Here is a 23,571-nt window from a genome sequence, read left to right as displayed (position 1 = left end):
CATTAGTGTGAAGTCTCACTGTTGGTAAAGTGTATTCCTCTGTGATGTCACGCTCAGTCCTATGAATGACCCTTAGGGCACTGTATGAGGGCTGTTCTCATGCATGCGGGAACACAAGAGAGGTTCCGTTCACCTAGAGATGTTTTCTTAGAATGTTTTAAGAACATAAAAAAATGATACAGAATTTTTAAAATGTTGCATCATCCACTGTCTAGAAATGAAAATGTAGAACATCAGATGTTTAATACCTATTCAGAATTACACAGCTGTTACCTGGCTCAAAGCCTTCCATTACCCATGAAAACAACCATCCGTGTTCATCATTTCAGTTTGATTAGGGGAAATAGAAGGGCTATTCTGTTGTTGTCAAGAATGTAATAAAAATAAGTCCAATAAAGTCACTGATGGAGCTCCCAGTATGATGATCAGATCTGCCTGAATAACTTGTAAAGAGCTATAATTTTATGGAAATATTGCAGCTAAGATTTAAATTAGTTGGCATTAGTCATCAGATGTAGCAACAGCTTTCCAAAGGGCAGTCTGCTGATTTCATTTTAAGCCAGCCTAAACTTGTCTCTTTAGAGATCAAGGAGGTGGACATCTGGTTTATTTATTACAAAGAAGCTTCATTTCCTCCAGGTAAAGGTGTGTGCTGGCTGAGGCATGTTGACTCCCCCCATTCATCACCCTGAAGGGTCCAAGGTGTGGCCAAGCTTGGGATTCCAAATGGCTAGCCCGCAAACTGACCCTTTTTAGAATCTGAGGTGTTCACATTCCTGGGCTTTTCAGAGACCTCATTCCTTCTGAAACTGACTCCCACAAGGACACCAGGTGTCCCAGGGGAGGCCACTTAGGAAGCACTGGTGTTTTTTTCCTTTCCACCTCCCACCTTCTCTCTGCAGCCTTCTAGTTAAGCCTCCTTCCTATGGCTCATTAGCACAGTGTTTTGAGTGTTAATTGAGCTCTTTTGTTCACTGGGAAACACGTTGGAGAAGCTTTACTATGCCTGAAGTAGGTTGTTTTGTTTTTCCTTTTTTGGCCTGTCCAGCCCAAGGTCCCTTGCTTAGCAATACAGCTGAGGAGTTCCTATTTCCAGGTCAAATTAAAGCGAACCATGCTGGCCCTGTCATGAAAGCAATGTGTGGGGGTCGTTTGTTGTGAGGTCATTTTATGGCCATGGGCAAGAATGTGGAAATCTAGTATCCATGTTCTTTCTCAAGGCGAGCACCCACCGGAAGTAGAATGTATGTAAAATGAAAAGTATGACAACGTGAGACTCTAGGGCAGCGAAAAACTTATGAAGATTCCTTCTAGAGCTGATGTGCATGTCAACTCATTCCTGCTTCAGCCGTATTTAAACAATTTTTGATGAACATGGTCTGCTTTTAATTGCTCGGCTTAATTTTATTTTTCTTTGTATGATTGCAGGTTCTACAGGTATGGATCTCTGGCAGCTGCTGTTGACCTTGGCAGTGGCAGGCTCCAGTGATGCTTTTTCTGGGAGTGAAGGTGAGTTCTGCTTTTCCATTCCCATTCGCAGTGTTTTGAAACCACACTGAACTTTATTTGTGAAATCTAAGTTCTTTGGGTGAGGTAATTAAAAGAGGTAAGTTTTAAGTAGCAGTAAATAGAAAACCTGTTGTAGGTTTAAAATTGCAAACTAGGAGGACATCTCTGGGGATGTTTTAGGAGGAACACAGTAGTCAGCTTTGACAGCTGATGTTTCTTCATCAAAAATAAATGCTGCAAATCATGCTGAGGACATTTCTAGTGAAGGCACACCAGGTCTCTTGGTCTCAGGCTCTGGGAGAAAGATTGAAATTGCACTGAAGGGTTATTCACAAACTGATCACTCAGCTCATCTGTGACTAAGGTTACCAAAGCCTGTTTCCAGAGCTCAGATTTAAGGCCTCTTAATCATATTCTCTGAGAGTGGAAATTTCAGATTTCAAATAAAGTTCACCTCTCACTCACTGGATGGTTACCATTTGGCTAAGTTAGAAGGAAGAAACAGCTGAAGTAGTTGAATGATGTGCTCAGATGTCACTAATTTCCTTGGCCATCTCTGTAATTCTCCCTTCTTCTTTATACTCTCTTCCTATTGGAAAAGTTGTCATATATTCAAACTTAGGACTCAAACAGTAATAACTGGAATAGGCGAGTAATGAAAGGGAATGAAAAGGATTTTCCTGCCCTGAAAGAAAACCGTGCTTATAACGAAGTAGGAGACTTTTTAAAATATCATCTTGAATACTTGATATTTTTTTCTTGCCTGAGCATTAACAAAGGAAAGGATCATCTGTTTCTCCTATTCTATGATTTGACAGTCACTTGTGGCTTTAAGAGGAGCCAGCTCCCCTACTTACCAGGCAACTCATGTTGGAAAACACAGTTTAGCAACAGAAGTAGTGCCTTAAAATGTCCTCCCTGACCTTCAAGCCAAAAATAAATCCCTAGTAGTGAGCTGCAGAGGGCAACCAGAGTAACTAAGAAAACAAGAAGGGTAAAATGTTATTTTATCTCCTAAAACAATTTTAAAATATTTATAGAAAAGAAGTCACAATTGTTTGAAATATTTTGAGGTCTCTCTGGTGTTACAATATCAACATTATGCAAGTTGAACATGGAGGGAATCACAGCCTCCATGTCAGCAGCTTTTCCCATGGCTGGTTTTAGACCCTGGTTCTGAGCCAAAGATTTACAGCTGAGATCCTGTGCCATTCCAAAGTCATGGTGGTTTAATCTCTACTTTCTTCATTAAGATGACTTTCACTCTACCGGGCTAGGCTTGAGGAATTTAAAAGACTTGTGAAATGAAAAGTATGGCAAAGGAACTCTAAAGAAAATTTAAAATGTGTGCCTGGCTAAAAGACTAGAACTCAAATTACGTTTTTGACCTAGAGAGTCTGCAAAGAGCATATATTTCAACTGCTTTGACATTTTAGTAAACCTTTAACTTCGTGGAGGAAACAAAACAATTAGTTGGTTTTATGTTTGCTTTTTTTTTTTTTTTTTTGCTTTTTGATAGTTTTTTGTTTGTGGGGAGCACAGAATAAAAAAATGCAATAGTTTATAGTAAATACAAATTGTATATTCAACAGTACTTACAGTTTAACAGTACTTGCACATACTAAGTAATTTAGCAAAGGGAAAAAAAAAGTTGTTACTCTTTTTTTCTTAGTGGGCTAACCAAAATTCCTTTGGAATATGTGGCCACTCCAGAATTCTTAGCTTAAAATGGCCTGAGGATTGTTAAGGACAGGGTATGATGTTTATATAAGAAGATGAAGATGAGCATGTTTGAACATGAGTGAGTGAGTGAGTGAGTACGTGTGTGTGTGTGTGTGTGTGTGTGTGTGTGTGTGTGTGTGTGGTGCTTGCCAGTTCTGGCCATTTATCTGATGGGTTCAGCCAGAGTGATCTCCTGACATGACATGAATTGAATCTCAGATTACCTTCATGGGCCACGTGTTTTTTTTTTTTTTTTTTTTCCTGCGAGATCCAGATTGTACCCAGATCAATTTATTTTCTCTCCCATTGTATAAGGCAGACTAAAAATGTAAGAGAGGACTTTGGAAAAAAAAAAAAAGATGTTTCTGTAGTTTCACCAGCCATTCACTGAATCTAGTTTGGTCAGTGGAAGAGGTGGTGCTGCTGAGCAAGCAATCTGGGAAGCATCACCTGGAGAAGAGCTGCCCAGAGGCTGGTAGAAGATGGCAGATCTGCATGTCCAGGGAAGGTTGGCACCTGAAGCCTTGAGCAGGGCTTTTCTTGCTTGGGCAGATGAGCAATTAAAAATATACTGGCCCTGAGAGAATTTTTTTATTAAGTCTAATTGGCCTGTCGGAAATTTAATGAGAACTAAGCGCGGAACAATGCCACCATTGTATTAGCTACAGTGTTGGAATAGCTGCTTTCTCTGTCTTTCATCCTTAATACATGATTGACTGGGGGATTTTGCAGGAACTAACGCCTGTTCTAGCGATGTGTTATGTAAGTGAATATTGACACACTCCAGCCAATAATGTTCAGGTAATAAAAGTTGTATTAATAGGTCTCTGATCCATAAGCTGTTAATATTAGTCTTTATATCTAATCCTCAAGGCAGTATACTTACTCTTAGGGAGAATTTCTTTTCTTTTTTTTTTCCTGAATGTAGTTTATTTAACTTTTTAAATTAAAATATAGTTCATTTCAGAGAAGGCAATGGCACCCCACTCCAGTACTCTTGCCTGGAGGGTCCCATGGATGGAGGAGCCTGGTAGGCTGCAGTCCATGGGGTCACTAAGAGTCGGACACGACCTAGCGACTTCACTTTCACTTTTCACTTTCATGCATTGGAGACGGAAACGGCAACCCACTCCAATGTTCTTGCCTGGAGAATCCCAGGGACGGGGGAACCTGGTGGGCTGCTGTCTATGGGGTCGCACAGAGTTGGACACGACTGAAGCGACTTAGTAGCAGCAGCATAGTTCATTTACAATATTATATTACTTTCAGGGGTACAGCATAGTGACTTGGTATTTTCATAGATTATATTCCATTTAAAGTTATTGTAAAATTACAGCTGTAATTTCCCAGACTGTGCAATGTATTCTTGTGGCTTATCTATTTTATATATAGTAGTTATACCTCTTAATCTCATATTGCTATGTTGCCCCTCTTCTCCCCACTCTCCCTACTATTCACTACTAGTTCTCTCTGTGAGTCTGTTTCTATTTTGCTATATTTGTTTTATTCTTTAGATTTCACAAATAAGTGATATGATAGAATATTTGTCTTTCTCTAACTGTTTTCAGTAAGCATAATACCCTCCATGGCCATCCACATTATTGCAAATGGGAGAATTCCATTCTTTTTTATGGCTGAGTAATAGTCCATTGTATATTAACACATATATACATCTTGTTTTATCCACTTGTTGATAGATACTTGGGTTGCTTCCATGTCTTGGCTATTGTAAATAGTGCTGCTGTGAACATCAGGGTGCCTGTGTCTTTTCAAATAAGTATTGCATTTTTTCCGGATGTATACCCAGGAATGGAGTTGATGGATCACATGGAACTTCTGTTGTTAGTGTTTTGAAGAAGGACCATACTGTTTCCATAGTGGCTGCCCCAATTTACATTCCCACCAGCTATGTAAGAGGGTTCTCAGGGAGAATTTCTTATTCCAAAATCAGAAATGAGCAACAGTGCCGCATTTTCAGAGGGCTTCACAGGGTTGAACTGTCAACTGGTTGCCTTAAAACTGCGGCTTCTGTGATAATGATTTTAATGAGAAATATGCATAAAGATGTTATGGATACAAACATACTTCTGAGGAGCGCCTGTTATATGTTGTTGTACCTCTGCCCTTTCTGTTGGTCCCCAACGGAGCATCCTCTTGACCTCAGCAACCTCAGGTGAGAGCAGGCAAGGCCTGCCCTGAAGAAGTTCAGTCTAGCTGGGATGTGAGGAACCTGTAGGTATTAATGAGAGACTACAGCTTTAAGGTCTAGAGTGTGTGATGAATACTAATGACCACGATGTTCTGAAAAAGAATAAATCAAGATGGCTGGAATAGTTTAATTCAACAAATTCAGTGTACAGATATTTCTTTAGAGCTTCTTATTTTTCAAGATTGAACTCAGGGCTATGAGGAAGATAGTGATTCTTCCTTCAAAGAATTTATCATGACTTAAGAGATCAAGAAAATCCACAGAGAATGACTGTGTGAGGTGGTTATGTATGGAAACAGTGGCCTGAACTACTGTCTTTAAGAGGAGTGAAGAGAGGAGAGTCATGTCAAGCTGTGGTGAAGTAGAGGGGACTTCACAGAGAATGTTGGTGTTATTTCAGCAGAAATGAGAATACTGGGTTACAGTTTGAAAGGCTGAGAAGAGCAGGCGTGGCTGCAGAAATAGCACGTATGGTGATGGAACAACAGAAAAGAAGTGCTTGGGTGTAGATACGCGACAGACGTGGAGAGCAAGTCACCTGGTCACTGGGTTTACACTGCATGCAGGGCACTGTGCTAGGCAGTGAGTGGTCTGTTTCACACACAGCATCCAACAGATGTTTTTTCAGCACTTCCTTTGTGGAAGGTGTATAATTAATTAGGTCAGAGTGTATGCTATGTGAATGCTGTGTTTGTAATTATTCCCTTTCTATGTAAACTTAGGTCGATGAATTCAAGATAAAGTATAGAAGGTCTAGAGATGGCAAAAGCTTCATGGAAAAGGCAAGGCTTGTTGGGCCGGGAAGATGGGTATTTGGAGAGGCTTATACCATATCTGGAGAAGGCAATGGCACCCCACTCCAGTACTCTTACCTGGAAAATCCCATGGAGCCTGGTAGGCTGTAATCCATGGGGTCGCTAGGAGTCAGACACAACTGAGCGACTTCACTCAATTTTCACTTTCATGCATTGGAGAAGGAAATGGCAACCCACTCCAGTGTTCTTGCCTGGAGAATCCCAGGGACAGGGGATCCTGGTGGGCTGCCATCTCTGAGGTTGCACAGAATCGGACATGACTGAAGTGACTTAGCAGCAGCAGCATACCATATCTAGCAAGTCATAGTTCTTAAATTCTAGGCCAGGTGAAAGTGTTCATGGTGATGCATTTTGTGTGTGTGTGTGTGTGTGTGTGTGTAGAATGTATATATAGCATATATAGGGAATTCCCTGATGGTTCAGTGGTTAGGATTCGGCACTCTCACTTCTGGGACCAATCCCTAGTGGGGGAACTAAAATCCCATAAGTCATGCAACTTGGCCAAAACATACATACATACATACATACATAAATATGTGTGTGGATGTGTGTGTGTGTAGGGCATGGTTTGCAGACAAAGCACATCGTTAGTATCTTATCACTCTAAATATCATTCCATTAGATAACTTACACTAGGAGTGAGATGCCATGTCCCAAAGGAACCAAGATCCCTCAAATAATGTTTTCTATCTTTGAAAATTTTTCATAAGCTTATGCAAACATACACATAACTTTTGTGAAAGAAAAGACATCTCTGGTCTAATTGCTGGCAATAGGAAATAATGACCCAATGGCAAGAACATTTTTTTTTTTTAAATAAACCTTTCTCTTTCATGCCTGCTTGCAGGGAAAGCCCCACAGAGCCCTGGGAGCTTCAGGTCATGCAGGATGTGTTTCACCCATGTATTAGAGTCATGGCTGTAGTTGGTAAACAGTAAAAGGTGTACCTGTTAAAAATGTTTTCAAGAAGGTATAGTTCAGGGCTTTCCTTGAATTCACCCTAGAAGTTAGTGAGAAAGCCATAGAGCATGAGATTCCTGCTGTCTTTACTTCAAGAGATGAGAAGAAGTCTTAGTCTCTTCTGGTGCTGTGGACATCAACAGCCCTGTGTCACCTGGTCCTCTTGGTGTACACAGATGGCTAAGCCGCTGGAGTTCAAGTCCTAGCAGGCCAGGCGATGGAGCTTCCAGTCTCGTCTACCTGGGTGATGCCAATGGAAGATATGCAGAGACTTTTGTGGGCGATGAGGTCTTTCAGCAAGTTTTTATTGAATGTAAATTTGAATGTACCTATCTGCCTTTAAGGAGCTCATGGGCTATAGAAGCCAGACAAGTAAACTTAATCTAACTGTGGTCCTCTGAGGTTATTAAAGAGATTTTTAAAATATATATGATTTTACTTGACTGTGCCAGGTATGAGTTGTGGCATTAGGGATCTTCAGTCTTCATTGTGGCATGCAGTATCTTTAATTGCTGCATGAAAACTCCTAGTTACAACATGCGGGATCTAGTCCCCTCACCAGGGATCGAACCCAGACCCCCTGTGTTGAGAACATGGAGTCTTAGCCACTCAACCACCAGGAAAGTCCCTAAAGAGTTTTAAGCAAGGTAATACTACTGTTAGATTGTCATTTTGGAAACAGTGACAATGTTTGTAGTAGTAGATTGAAAGTTGCAATGGCCGTAGTAGATTAGAAGTGAATTGGAGAGAGATGAGCGTGGAGGAAGGTGGTTGCAATAGGTTAAGAGACATGATGCAAAGGTGCCAGTGGTGGTCAAGAAGAACAAATAGATGTGTTACAGACCGATGTTGAGGAGCACTTGGAGTCCAGTTACGTGTGGGGTTTTGACTTCGGGAACTGGCAGAGCTTTCTTACTCCATCCATTTCAAAGTTTCTGCGTCTTGAGTTCATGTTACCAGCATCAGCAGTGACTCACTTGTCACAGAGTGAAGCTCTGGAATACAGCTCAGCCTATAAGCAGTGAAGTGGTACTTGCACGGCACAGCTCTGTGTTGGGGGAAACACTGAGACTGATGACAACAGAGTATCTAAGCAAGCTTTCTGCTGTTCCATTAACCAGAACCCCTCCTGCCTGTGCCCAGCCCGGGTCCCACAGCCGTCTACTCCCCCTCTGTGGTGTGTCTATGGTATGGCTTGGCCACTGAGCCCTGAGGGTCCACAGCAGGAACAAAGGTCTGAACTCCTGACTCCATGTTGTCTCTGCACATTCATGACTCAATCCCAAGACCTTGACATATCCCCAGATATTTGATCACCCCTAGAATCTGCACTTATCTCATGGAATGCAATAAAATACACTCAGGATGAGTCAAGGGCAACACAGCTATGCACTGAGCAGAATCTGGGAGGTCGATGAGGCTTCCATAGTAGCTACGTGACTCACCCCTGTGAAGCAGCTGGTCATGTGAGTGATGAGGTTTGTACCCTAGCTGCTGCTGCTGCTAAGTCGCTTCAGTCGTGTCCGACTCTGTGCGACCCCATAGACAGCAGCCCACCAGGCTCCCCCGTCCCTGGGATTCTCCAGGCAAGAACACTGGAGTGGGTTGCCATTTCCTTCTCCAATGCATGAAAGTGAAGAGTGAAAGTGAAGTCAGCGACCCCATGGACTGCGGCCTTCCAGACTCCTCTGTCCATGGGATTTTCCAGGCAAGAGTACTGGAGTGTGGTGCCATTGCCTTCTCCGTGTACCCTAGCTAGTTAGTGTTAAAAGGACTGGGACCACCCAAGAGTAGTCTAAACCTTAACGTTCAGGTCCCACACGCCAGTGTTGGACTGTACGTCCAGTCTTCCACTTTAGATGCCAACATTACAGGACAAGAGCTTCTATGCACAATGTTGACAAACCACTTTGGTTCAGTGGCCCACACTCAGGCTCCTGTTATGTGGGGTCAGGAATGCTGTGGACAAAATGTGTTTGCTGATGATGCTGGCCACCAGCCCCCGTTCATCCACACACCTGGTTTCCTGCCTTGAGCAGAGGCTCACGTAAGTGTGCAGAAGTCCACACTGGCTTGGACTGGCCGGGCCAGCCTCTCTCTGGCTGATGTCATCTGTCATAGCTAGGGGCCCAGCTCTCTCTGTCACCCAGGTTTCCCTAGGAAACCCTCTTAGGAAGATCCTGTGGGGGCTGGTTTTCTTCTCACCCTGATTTTGAGTCATTGCGTTACTTTCTCGTAGTTGGTTTAATTCAAAGCCTTAACCTTAAACTCAGTGATAAAGAATTCTAGGCATTTAAGAGCCATCCACAAAGACATTTTGGGGGCCCAGCCCCTGCTCCTTGGAAGTGCCTGCTTATCCATAGTCATGTATGTCTATAACTTGGTCATTAGGCAGAGTCACCGGCAGCCACAGAACAAGGACCACCCTCAGCTTTCCCAGGCAGCAGGCACTGTAGTTCCGTTTTGGCTCTTCAAGAAATTCTCACATGCTGTCAACAGGGTCATCCCTCCAACCCAGAGCACAGCTCCTTCCTCGTCTGTAGTTAGCAGCAAAGGCGGAGATGATATGTGGCATAAACACTGTCTGAAATCCGAGGCAGCCAATCATACAGAGAAGATTCCATGGTGCCCCGTCTGGCCAGCACCGTGCAGACCAGGAAGCCCCAGAGCCTGGAGTGCTTCTTCAAACCTCAGCTGGAAATCAGAGTTTTCTCTGGTCTGTATTCCCCAAATCTGTCCAAAAATGAATCTGCTATATTTTGTCAGATACATCTACCAGGAATCTCTGTTTCTATATATGAAAAAACTCACCAGCCTTAGGCTTTAAGCTTAACTAATTGCAGTGTCGGTGTTATATCTCCACAGGGAGGTTGCAGGTATCAGAGCATGGAGGAGTGTGTCCACACAGAGGGGATGTTTCAGCATCTTGTTCATTGTTTTTAGAAACTTTACCAAGACACAGGACAAAGGGATAGGCTTCTAGAAGGGCTGTCAGTGGCAGAGGATCAGGGGGTGGGAGAGATGACATTTGTTGCACGTCTCTCTTCTAAATGTATCTTCCCCTGGTAGCTCAGATGGTAAAATATCTGCCTGCAATGTGGGAGACCTGGGTTTGATCACTGAGTCAGGAAGGTCCCCTGGAAAAGGGAATGGCAACCCACTCCAATATTCTTACCTGGAGAATTCCACAAACAGAGGAGCCTGGTGGGCTATAGTCCATGGGGTTGCAAAGAGTCAGACGTGACTGAGTGACTAACACTTTCACTTTGCACTTTTAAATGAAGTTATCATGACATCTGTGTTTTAAGTTGTATGTCACATTCTGGAATGAGCTTGAAATATATGCAATTTGTTTTCAAAAGATTGACAAAATGACCACTGCAAACTCTGTACAATAAATAGTTACAGGTTAAAATTTAGTAGACCTAAAGATTCATGAAGAGTGTTTTGTTCACTCCTGTTTCCCCATCCTGTAGCATTCTGAGACATGGAGTAGATCTTCATTTTCTTTTCTTTTTTTTTTTGATCTTCATTTTCTTTAAGGAAATCAGTGTCCACAGTTGTCACTAATGCTCTGTTATGCCCTCACCAGGGCAGAGGCTGGATCTGGACCCCTTTTCAGTAGGAAGGGTCTGGAAATAACTGTGCAGCTATAGAAACTGTTCTCCAGAAATCCCCAAGCCTCCCTGTGTCTGACCCAAAGCCCTGATTTGTGGGCAGAAGAATCATTTTCTTGCTCTGTACTTCAGATGTCTCTAGAGTCAGAACTTTGCCCAACCCACCAATGCCTGGGCATCTGATGCCATGTCTAAGTCTTGCCAACATTTTCCCAGGTGACTGAACTCTGTACCCCATATACCAGCCACTGGCCAACATCCTTCATTGAATAGACCAGTCACCCAGCACCTACCCTGAACCACCTTTATCTGTGCCCCACCTCCCTGATTAAATCGCCTCAAATATTGACAGACAGAGAGATGTCATGAGGGTTTCAGATTCCAGATCCAAGTTGTCTCTGCCCCTTTGGACATTGAACTTTTGATTACAAAAGACCCTGATGAGCGATCTTATGGAGAACTTGTCAGTTTTCCCTGCCTCATCCCTGAAATATCAGGTTTTTCCAGTTTTCCAGTGACAGCTCATCTGAAAGTATGAAACTCTCAAAATTGTCAGTCATTTTGATAAAAAACCCTACAGTCTTCATCCCTGAATAGGAAAAAAAAATTTTTATTTTGTGTAATCTAATCTTTTAGTTGTTCTCCAGTCGCTCAGTCTTGTCCGACTCTTTGTGACCCCTTGGACTACAGCACACCAGGCTTCCCTATCCTTCACCATCTCCTGGAGCTTGCTCAAACTCTTGTCCATTGAGTCAGTGATGCCATCCAACCATCTTATCCTCTGTTGTCCCCTTCTCCTGCTTTCTGTCTTTCCCAGCCTCGGGGTCTTTTCCAATGAGTTGGCTCTTCACATCAGGAGGCCATAGTATTGGAGCTTCAGCATCAGTCCTTCTAATGAATATTCAGAGTTGATTTCCTTTAGGATTCACTGGTTTGATCTCCTTGCAGTCCAAGGGACTCTCAGTAGTCTTATCCAACACCATAGTTCGAAAGTATCAATTCTTCAGTGCTTAGCCTTCTTTACAGTCCAACTCTCACATCCATACATGACTGCTGGATAAAACATAGCTTTGACTAGATGGACCTTTGTCAGCAGACTAATAAAATCTTGCAAATTTCTGGAAGGAGAAATAATGTTCAGAATATTTGACTTGTGGACAGTCATGTGTTACCAAGTATTGGGTTGGCCAAAAAGTCGATTCAAGGTTTTCCATATGATCATATGGAAAAACCCAAATGAACTTCTTGCCCAACCCAATGTTAATAGATTCACATTAGTGGAAATTGAATTGGTGATGTTTACCTTGCCTTTTTTTGTTGTTGTTGAGTTGTGTCTGACTCTTTTGTGACTGCATGAACTGTAGCCCGCCAGGCTCCTCTGTCCATGGGATTTCCCAGGCAAGAATACTGGTGGCTTCCCCCAAACTGAGAGCTCATTTTTTAGGAAAGGACCTTTTGGCTGCCTAACATTCAGGACCTTCCTTTCTCCTCCACTGCCCAACCAGTGGCCCAGCTATTTCCTTGATTGAAGCAAGAAGTACCTGCCTTTGCTGTTCACCTGAAACTATCTCAACACTGTTAATTGGCTGTACCCCAATCCAAAATGTTTTGGGTATTAAAATAAAAAATTAAAGAAGCTCCATGCTTTTTCTAACAATAACTAACAATGAATGAATGTGTTGTGAAGAGAAGGCAGACAGGAATTGGGGGAACCAGTCAAAGAGCCTTGCCCTGTGTTGGGCCAGACAAGGTTCTGGGGTGCAGAATGCAGTGAAGTATTGAGGTGCTGTGCTTAGACAGCCCAGGCTGAGTTTCCAAACGGGTTTGTGACTGTGCCTGACTTCCATGTTAGCCATGCCAACACCATAGTCTTTGGATGTTTGCTCTGAATTTCATAGGCATGGTTGACTAGCTCTCTCTCCCTTTGTAGCTATCACTAAACCTGACTTCCTGGAAAGCTCCTATCGAGGAATAGAAATCAACTAGATTAACTCCTTGCATACCCTGGCCATATATACATGTCAAACTTGTGTTTGTGTAGCCGTGATGGTTGTGAGAGGTGAAAATCTGGCTACTCCCTAGGGTGACCTGTCTTGTCTTGTTTCTGTGGATGAATACTGAAAGCCTATATTTTTAAGTCTTGAAATCTTACTTTAAGGAAAAAATAGAAGACTATTAAAGACAAAAGAATATGTAGCACTTTCATTAACGTGAAATGTATCTAAAGTGAAACTATTTCATAACCATCAAATTTGGGAGGGTGGTGATTTCTCCACCACCCTCCACCATGTTGGTTGAGAGTAGGCTGCTGTAAACCCAAAGTCAGAAGACTTTGACAGAGGGGAGAGTCAACAGATGCCTTAAAGCAGAAGGTAGAAGGGAAAGACTGAGATTCTAGGCTGATGTGAGGGGACTGCTTCGGTCGCTTAGCCGTCGATTGGCATTCAGTAAATACCGTGTAGACTGATGACTGACTTCTGCATTAGTTGCTAGGAGCCCAGTTTGATCTGCATTTGCTTTGGTTATACACAATGTCCCTCCCGTTCTATGATATTGCCCTTGGCTATCACAGGAGACAGCAGCAATCACCAGAGGCCTAGACCTTCAGAGGGGAAAGGGGACTTGTGGAAGAACTCCCCGTGGGGAAAGGAGAGAGGCTGGTCAGATGGCCTCGGCCAGTACTTGGAGAATGTACAGAGATGCTTAGGGAGTAGGACCAGTAAGCAAGTCTCTGCACCAGCCACTTCTGATTCCTGCTTCTGTCTTCTCTGCCACTGTCAGGAGAAGCAGTCTAGATCAGGGATTTTGGAGCACTGATCTCCAACTTTGTCAGAACTAGGTTTGAATCCCAGTTCTGTCACTTATGAGTGATGTGATATTTTTTAGTTTGAGTTCCCCAGAAGCCAGATGCTGAAACAAGGGTTTAAATGAAAGTGGATTATTAGAAATATATTCCAGGGGAAAACTGAAGAGTAGGGAAATGAGACAAGGGAAAGGCTAAAAAAAAAAAAGAAAAAGAAGCAAGAATTCAATATCCAGTCCTACCCCACAGGGTGAATGATGGGATGATATCTGGCATAGTCTCCTCTAAAGTAGTGTTTCAGGTTGTCCAGAACAGCCCTCAGTTGGTGGTTAAGGACTGACCATGGGATGACCAGGGGAGGTCATCAAATCCTAGAGGCTCCCAGCTCTTCCAGCGCAGGTCCAGATGACAGAGACACAGGTGCCTGGTGTTGAGAGTGAAGGCACAGAAGGAATTCATGTGTACAGATATGGATATGGGCTCTGCATCAGCAGAGCGCTGACAACATGTGCTGCAAAGGCTTTTATAGTTTCTTATACTCTCTAAGCCTCAGTTTTCTCATATGTTAAATGGGAGGAAAAGAACTTATTTAAAACCATCAAGGAAGTAAAAATAGTAAAGCACCTGCTGAGATGACACAGGAAAAGCCCCCAAGTATTCAATAACTGGTAACTCATATCAACCTCAGGTTGACTAACTACAAATCCTGAGGCCTTAAATAAACATGCAAACCAAACAGACATGAAGAATTTGAATTATAACAATATATGCCTAAAAGGAGCAATTCAGTTACACAACGAAGTTTCAGAAGCTAAAGATAATTTTAACAATAAATCCAGAAAACTGTCTAAAAGAGGATTCTAATGTTAAAAGTGCTTTCAACAATAGAACTAAGACCAGATGGTATAAACTTTTAGGGGATTGGACACTGTTCTATAGTTATAGTTTTAACAATAAATGCTCAGAGGACAAGTTTGATCAAATCTTAGTTCTCTGGTTCTTATACTTTCAATAAAATTGAATCTGATCAATCCAGCAGGTGGGTCTGGAGTGAGTTGATGCTGATACGGGGAGTGGTGCTGGGCGAGTCCGTTGACTTCAGTGAACAATCTCTGAGCATTTGCATATGGCAAATACAAGGCCAAGAGGAGTGAGGCCCACCCAGTTTCCCAAGTTGGTCACTGGGTGGACCGGGGATATGGAGAGAGTGAATTAAAACCAGTTCACTGTGATAATAACTGAAGCATTTTAGTGGACCTAGTTTTAAGTACTTCATGCTTGTAACCTTGGTTAATCCCTCCCAGCAATAATAAGAGATAAGTTCCATCATTACCTGCATTAGGTAAAGGACACCAACAATAATTATGTAACTAACTTACATAACTGGCGAAGGCCAAAGTAGGAGTCCAGCCCAAGCAGTCTGAGCCCATAGTGCACAGCACATGGCCTCACACGTGTCTTAGGATCCCCACGGTGCTTACCGAACTGTAGTACTCACCTCTGCAGAGATTTCAGCTGAAGTCTCAAAGTTGCATGTTTTACTTGCTCAGCCTAGGTCAAGAATCATAGTTGTATTATGTCAAAGAGACAAGAGGCAATTACTTGAACTCCTTCTGTAAATTCTCTAGGTTTCAGATTCATTCAGTTTAATGTAGCACTTTGATATAAGTATCATATATACTTATATATGAGACTTATGATGAGGTATGGGCAATTTTCTTCAAATCAAATGGGCATCTCTTCCTGAGGCTAACTCAGTAGCCAAGTTTGTGGAGACAGGAGCCTACCTCTTCTTTTGAAAAAAAATCCGTAAAAGGTACCTACTGGGCCACTGAACAATACTGTGTGATACTGTGCAGCCCTGATATCTACAAGGCTCTCCCGATGTTGTTCTAAGGAAGTGCGAGAACTGTCTTATGAAATCAACTCTGGGTTTTCTCTTCTTATCATTCCTGGATTCTCCATGAATGCAGAAGCCATTAAAGTAAAGGAAAGCTGTCTCCCCTCTCTGCTAATATGCCTAGAGAATTATACCATACTCACTCTTATACCATGTACTTTTTGCCTGTTTCCAAGTCTATACCTCCTTACCAAAACTTTCCTCATTTTCACAGGATTAACATTCCCTATTTTGTACCTTGGACTTGTGTTAGGTGTAACATTGTTCCTACACCATTTTTCTTTTTGGGGGGAGGTAGGAGTGGAGACAAAAAAATATTTGTTAATTTATTGAAAATCAGAGACAATGATAAAACAATGCTTATATTCCTCTTATCTTGTATTTCTCTCTGTCCTCCCAAGAGTCCTACTTTCTCACAACATTTGCATCAGAAGTGTTTTAAAATGAGTCTATTGATATTTTTAAATATATTTTCTAATTGGAGAATAATTGCTTTACAATGCTATGTTAGTCGCAGAAGGCGATAGCACCCCACTCCAGTATTCTTGCCTGGAAAATCCTATGGATGGAGGAGGCTGGTAGGCTGCAGTCCATGGGGTTACTAAGAGTCGGACACGACTGAGCGACTTCACTTTCACTCTTCACTTTCATGCACTGGAGAAGGAAATGGCAACCCACTCCAGTGCTCTTGCCTGGAGAACCCCAGGGACGGGGGAGCCTGGTGGGCTGCCGTCTTTGGGGTCGCACAGAGTCGGACACGACTGAAGCAACTTAGCAGCAGCAGCAGCTATGCTGGCTTCTGCTGAGCACTGAGCTGGGCTCTGTGTGTCATCTAGAGCTTCCTACTGGCTGCCTGTTTCACACATGGTAGTGTATATATGCCAATGGTACTCTCTCAATTCATCCCACCCTCTTCTTCCCCAACTATTCCCACAAGTCTGTCCTCTACATCTGCATCTCTATTCCTGCCCTGGAAATAGATTTATCAGCACCATTTTTCTAAATAAGATTTGTCCATACAAATCAGTGGAAGAGAAACCACATTTATGAGAACAAGAATCTTCCACTTAGTGACAAAATCGCCACTACCACCAATCACAAAGTCTGGGTGGTTTTGTCACTAAGTCGTGTCCAACTCTTGAGATCTTCCCAACCCAGGGACGGAGGAGCCTGGTAGGCTACAGTCCATGGAGTTGCAAAGAGTTGGACGTAACTAAGCAACTTCTCTTTCTTTCTTTCTGAGCCACCAGGGAAGCCCCTTAGAGTTGGTGACTGGTCAATGTTTATTTCCTGTTATACCATTAGGGAGGATCACTAATGGCAAGAAAGACATTACAGATTTGTTTTTAAACAATTTATTGATACAGTTTTCTTTTCTGACAATATGACCCTTTATCCTAAAAGAGTAACACACAAAAAAATTTCAATGAGTGGAAGATTCTTGTTCTCATAAATTCTTGTTCTCAAAATTTTTACCATCTGAGCTACCAGGGACTGGCAAGTTAATTATACTTTTACCTTTGAGAAAATTATACATGACTGGGGGGTGGGGTGAACAGGAACTCATAGTACTGCAGTGATAAGAGAACTATAAAGAGGGGCCTAGAAGTCCCTTTTGTTTATTACAACTGAATATCTTTCTACAACTTACAAAAATGATTCCCAGATTTCATGGGTATAGTGAAAGAACACATATGGATCTTTTCTAACTCCATCTCCAGCAGGATCATGCATGTTCTAGTGAATATCAATCCCAACAACACAGACATGCAGAGAACAGGGAGAACAAAGACATCTTAGGAATCTTCTTATCCACTGATTTTCTTCCTTTTAAAAATTTGATGAACTATTCATTCACACAAAATCATACCTGGAAACTTACTGTGTAGAAATCAAAATTAAGACATGAAGCTGTATTTAGATTAAGAGTGGGGCACCAGAGTGCCTTGACAGTTCAGCACTGCTCTCCAAGACCTTAACCCCAGACCTGTATGACTCAGGAACCCATTCTACTTTGGGAGAATTGCAATAGGCATAGAGTACTTTCTAGAAAAGCGATCTAATTGTCCTTGTTCTTCCCCTCTTGAAGGAAACAAAGAAGAGATTCAGTTCAGTTCAGTTCAGTCGCTCAGCCGTGTCCGACTCTTTGCGACCCCATGAATCACAGCACGCCAGGCCTCCCTGTCCATCACCAACTCCCAGAGTTCACTCAGACTCACGTCCATCAAGTCAGTGATGCCATCCAGCCATCTCATCCTCTGTCGTCCCCTTCTCCTCCTGCCCCCAGTCCCTCCCAGCATCAGAGTCTTTTCCAATGAGTCAACTCTTCGCATGAGGTGGCCAAAGTACTGGAGTTTCAGCTTTAGCATCATTCCTTCCAAAGAAATCCCAGGGCTGATCTCCTTCAGAATGGACTGGTTGGATCTCCTTGAAGTCCAAGGGACTCTCAAGAGTTTTCTCCAACACCACAGTTCAAAGGCATCAATTCTTCGGTGCTCAGCCTTCTTCACAGTCCAACTCTCACATCCATACATGACCACTGGAAAAACCATAGCCTTGACTAGACGGACCTTTGTTGGCAAAGTAATGTCTCTGCTTTTGAATATGCTATCTAGGTTGGTCATAACCTTCCTTCCAAGGAGTAAGCGTCTTTTAATTTCATGGCTGCAGTCACCATCTGCAGTGATTTTGGAGCCCAAAAAAATAAAGTCTGACACTGTTTCCACTGTTTCCCTATCTATTTCCCATGAAGTGATGGGACCAGATGCCATGATCTTCGTTTTCTGAATGTTGAGCTTTAAGCCAACTTTTTCACTCTCCACTTTCACTTTCATCAAGAGGCTTTTGAGTTCCTTTTCACTTTCTGCCATAAGGGTGGTGTCATCTGCATATCTGAGGTTATTGATATTTCTCCCGGAAATCTTGATTCCAGCTTGTGTTTCTTCCAGTCCAGCGTTTCTCATGATGTACTCTGCATATAAGTTAAATAAGCAGGGTGACAATATACAGCCTTGATGTACTCCTTTTCCTATTTGGAACCAGTCTGTTGTTCCATGTCCAGTTCTAACTGTTGCTTCCTGACCTGCATGCAGATTTCTCAAGAGGCAGGTCAGGTGGTCTGGTATTCCCATCTCTTTCAGAATTTTCCACACTTTATTGTGATCCATACAGTCAAAGGCTTTGGCATAGTCAATAAAGCAGAAATAGATGTTTTTCTGGAACTCTCTTGCTTTTTCCATGATCCAGCGGATGTTGGCAATTTGATCTCTGGTTCCTCCGCCTTTTCTAAAACCAGCTTGAACATCAGGAAGTTCACGGTTCACATATTGCTGAAGCCTGGCTTGGAGAATTTTGAGCATTACTTTACTAGCATGTGAGGTGAGTGCAATTGTGCGGTAGTTTGAGCATTCTTTGGCACTGCCTTTCTTTGAGATTGGAATGAAAACTGACCTTTACTAAAAACCTAACTCTTACTAGTAACTATGCCAAGTACTAAACATGCCAGCTCATCTAGCTTTCATGGATGACTTTCTGAGCAAGGTATCATTATCGCCTTTTCAAGATGAGAAAGGAACAAGCCAAGAAATTGAATAACTCAGTCACAGAGTTGAAACTGATAGAAGTAAAATTTTTACATGCATAGGTTTGGTTCCCAAAGTCTACATTTTTGTTATGTTATTTTTCCATGCTTTCTAAACAGAATTGTGACCTCTAGCTACTAGATGGTACCCTCCACCCTCAGCTGTAAGAACCAGAACATTTCCAGACATTGCTAAGTGTTCCCTGGGATGGGGGTGAGGGGCGGAGAGGGAGTGATGGAGGTGGGAAATGACTCACAGTTGAGAACCACTGCCCTAGGTCAGGAGCGTGCATGTTGACCTGACAGTGCTCAGGATTGTTGCAGGGTCAGATTAGACAAAGCATGTTTATAGACTTTTAAAGGGAAAGAAAAAAGTGTGTGTGTGTGTGTATAGTTACAATGCAGCCCTTATCTTTTCATTGGTTTATTTGTTCATCCAAGATTTTTTGAGCCAGGTGAAGGACACTTTTAAATAATAAACTTTGAGAGCCTTAAAGATTTGCCAAATAAACAAAGGACTTGGACGAAAGAGAACAATCCTAGAAAACATCCCATAATGAATATACATAATATGCACAAAATGCTGTGGGAACCCCAAGGAAGAAAGGGCTGCCTTTGACCGAAACCATAGAGAAGGAGTTGGGCTGCATAGTCCAAGCTCTGTGATAACACCATTCAACTAATTGTGACTAATGCCTCTTCATACAGTGACATATATTCATGCAGTTTTTCCAGGAGTATTTAAAGTGCATGCTGACAATGGTCAGCACTGATTAAGGTATTAATCATTTTTTGGGCACACTTAAAGGAGTACGAACTCTGAATGAGCAACTTAATTGAAGTTAGACACCTCTTATTTTGGAGAAGGCAATGGCACCCCACTCCAGTATTCTTGCCTGGAAAATCCTATGGACAGAGGAGCCTGGTAGGCTGCAGTCCATGGGGTTGCTAGGAGTTGGACACGACTGAGCGACTTCACTTTCCCTTTTCACTTTCATGCATTGGAGAAGGAAATGGCAACCCACTCCAGTGTTCTTGCCTGGAGAATCCCAGGGATGGGGGAGCCTGGTGGGCTGCCGTCTATGGGGTTGCACAGAGTCGGACATGACTGAAGCGACTTAACAACTTATCAACTTCTTATTTTTTCCTTTTATCATACCTGCTCCAATGATAGCAAACAATCAAACAACAAGAACAAAAAAAATTAAAGACAAACCCTCCAATCCAGATTTCATTATGTAGATTTCCTTCCTCTATTCCTTCCACAAATACAGGAAGCTCAATCTTGAGTATATTCTTCAGATAAACCTCAATTAATTCATATGAGGTCTGTTGATTCAAGAAGAACCATTCCTAGAATCATGAATACTTGTTTTAAGCTCTAAATCTGACATTGTATATTTAAGTAGAAATAATTCTGAGTAATTACCTGTTAGTACCATAGAGACAAGATTGACCATTATGAAAGTACCAGAATTTCCAAACTTTATTCCTAAGTGTTCTACATTAAATAGTCATTAACAAGGAAGCTCCATATAAAAAAACTGGTGTGTCTAATGAATCCACATTTACCTTAAAGCATTTCCCCCCTTTCAGCCTGCCTGCAGATTTTGCTATTGCTTGTTGCAGAGGTCCATGCAGGTTGACTAGAGCCTGAGTTGCTAGCTTGAGCCTGAACTGCCCTAATGATGCTGAGTCACATTTGTTTTGGAAGATCACTCTTAAAGCCTGCCGCTCATGCTTGTTTATGGAGAATGCAACAACTTCAGCATCAGCTAACAAATCCCTTTGCATGCACAGCCACATCTGAGTGCTTCCGACAAATGCTTCCTGTCACTTCTCCCTCTACAGCTTTGAAAATTAGAGCCTGGTGGAGTGAACTGGGAGACAACCCTGAGCATTTAGGAAAAGAAGTATGGGAACTGTAAAGCCGGCTGTTGAAATCAGTGTAATTGGTGTAAGATTACATTTCATCAGTCTTAAGACCTGCCTTTTACCACATTTAAGGTCGCATCAATATGGAACATTCTGCATACTGAGCTGTTGGTCACATGCCTTTAGAATAGCATGCCATGCTGTTTTTTAAGCATTACGAGTGAAACAAACAATTGACAGGTGGATCTTGTGGTACATTCAGAATTCTTGTGTAAACTCCCCCAATACTGGTTTTTTTCAATCTCAATTTGATTGTATTTATGAGAACCGTATATATTGTATATAGCATAAGCATGTATCAGCAGACCTAATATAATGACTCACAGTGAAAACCAAGCCTGTATTATGATTTTTAAATCAGGAATTTGTTGGATATATTCATATCTTTAAATCGTACTTATTGTCTTTAGATTCCTTCACTTGAGAAAACCGTACTTTTCATAAAATTACTAGGAATTGAGTCAACAGATATTTTTATTGCAAATTAACTCTACTTCAATTAAAGAGGGTTTTAAAAAAGTAAATACTTTCTGAGCATTTATTATGTGCCAGGCACTAGTCTTAATAGGTGCTTAGAATGCTTCAGTGAACAAGAAATATAAAGCATCCTGTACCATGAGCTTTCCTTAACAGGATGTGTTTGCATGTGTGTGTTTTAAAGAAGGTATGTGGGTGCATGAAGCAGAAGATAGGCTATAAAAATAATACTTAAATTATCTAGTATGTTAGAAGGTAGAAAGGGCTATGGAAAACCATTCCATTTGTTCTTCATTGGAGTGTAGCCAAAAGTTGGTCTTGAAATATTTTTATCTGAATCTCTTGTTTTAAATGTAAGTGAAAGTATTAATCGTTCAGTCCTGTCCAACTCTTTGTGACCCCATGGACTGTAGCAGCCAGGCTCCTCTGTCCATGGAGTTCTCCAGGCAAGAATACTGGAGTAGGTAGCCATTCCCATCTCCAGGGGATCCTCCTAACCAGGTCTCCTGCATTGCAGGTGAATTCTTTACTGTCTGAGCCACCAGGGAAGCCCTTAAATGTTAGGAATCTATTCAAAAATAATTTGACACTAAACATGTCCTCATGGTCTTGTCTAGAAGCTACAGCACACACCCTCTCTGTTTATTAAGGAGGAAGCCCAGGCCCAGAAAAGTGAAATGACTTTCCCAAAGTTCCAGTAGTCATCAACAGGAGCAGGGCCAAGATGCAGGCTCCTTCTTCAGTGCATGTTCCTCCACAGGTTAGCCTTTGATGGCAGGCAACCTAGTTGGTGAAATCTATTTGAAAATCTGTTTTGAAACATTGCAAACTAACATGTAAAATATCATGTATGAAACGAGTTGCCAGGTCAGGTTCGATGCACGATACTGGATGCTTGGGGCTGGTACACTGGGACGACCCAGAGGGATGGAATGGGGAGGGAGGAGGGAGGAGGGTTCAGGATGGGGAACACATGTATACCTGTGGTGGATTCATTTTGATATTTGGCAAAACTAATACAATTATGTCGTTTAAAAATAAAATAAAATTTTAAAAAAATAAATAAATAAAACACCTAAAGGTGCAGGCTGAGTGGCACCCTCAGGACAGAGTGGTCAAGAGCAGAAAGGAGCTTCTGCAATGAGTGAATTGGATTGAGATAAGACCCTTATGAAATCATTCTGCCCTCCCCTGTGGCAGGCTAGCCACAGAAGTGTGACCCCTGATTCTTGCGCCCTCCTTCGTCTTTCTCACTCACAGACTACCACTGACTATTCTCCTGCTTCCTGGAGCACCAAAGTCACGGCTGGAGATGGGTCTAAGGCCTTGCTGTCGTGTGTGTGTATGTTAGTCACTCAGATATGTCCGACTCTTTGTGACCCCATGGACTGTATCCTGTAGGCTCCTCTGTCCGTGGGATATCCCAGGCAAGAATACTGGAGTGGGTTTCCATTTTCTCCTCCAGGGGATCTTCCCAACCCAGGAATTGAACCCAGGTCTCCTACATTGCAGACAGGTTCTTTATTGTCTGAGCCATAAGGGAAGCCCCCTTGCCATCATAGCTTTTTCTTAGTCCTGTCTCCGTTCCTGTTCCACATATACCTTGGGCTTGGCCATCAATCATTCTTAGAGTTTGATGAAATCATTTGATGAAAATATTGTTTATAAAGGTAAAGAACAGAATTGAAAAGACACTGGAAATAGTCATGCGCTGGAGTAAACTGAAGTCAACAGTCATGGTTCCCAGACTCACCACCACAAGGCAGCCTCCCTGGGATTTGGTTTCCCTAGCTGTACATGGGACTTTTTAATCTGCCCGCACACAGGCTTGTTGTAAGGAGTAAAAGGTTAAGGGAGATTGTGTCTGCATAGCTCTCAGAAAACCATAACTTGCAATCCATACTCTAGCAATTTCAGTTACTTCTGCCCCTTCTTTCTCTGAAGACAAGTTACTAGAGGGATAGACAAGTTTACTGTTATTTTGAAGGCTGCTTCAGGCTTATTTTATGTCAGGGAAATTAGTCTTCTGCGAGTTGGAAGGGAT

At 42.3% G+C, this 23,571-nt stretch overlaps 1 protein-coding gene across 11 annotated transcripts in view; it reads left to right on the top strand.

The window, feature by feature from the left end:
- The window catches only part of GHR (growth hormone receptor), a 307,144-nt gene that overhangs the window by 133,329 nt on the left and 150,244 nt on the right, over positions 1-23,571 (top strand). For 10 of the 11 annotated variants that reach the window (XM_025270444.3, XM_006067065.4, XM_044932364.2 and 7 more), the window contains one exon: positions 1,429-1,509. In XM_025270444.3, coding sequence (XP_025126229.2) covers positions 1,440-1,509 — 70 coding nt within the window. In that variant the 5' untranslated portion in view covers positions 1,429-1,439. 11 annotated transcript variants of the gene reach the window in all.

The sequence above is a fragment of the Bubalus bubalis genome, chromosome 19 (genome assembly GCF_019923935.1).
Source record: "Bubalus bubalis isolate 160015118507 breed Murrah chromosome 19, NDDB_SH_1, whole genome shotgun sequence".
Classification (NCBI taxonomy): domain Eukaryota; kingdom Metazoa; phylum Chordata; class Mammalia; order Artiodactyla; family Bovidae; genus Bubalus; species Bubalus bubalis.
Note: the sequence above shows the minus strand (reverse complement) of the source record. Positions and strands in the feature narration are given on the sequence as shown.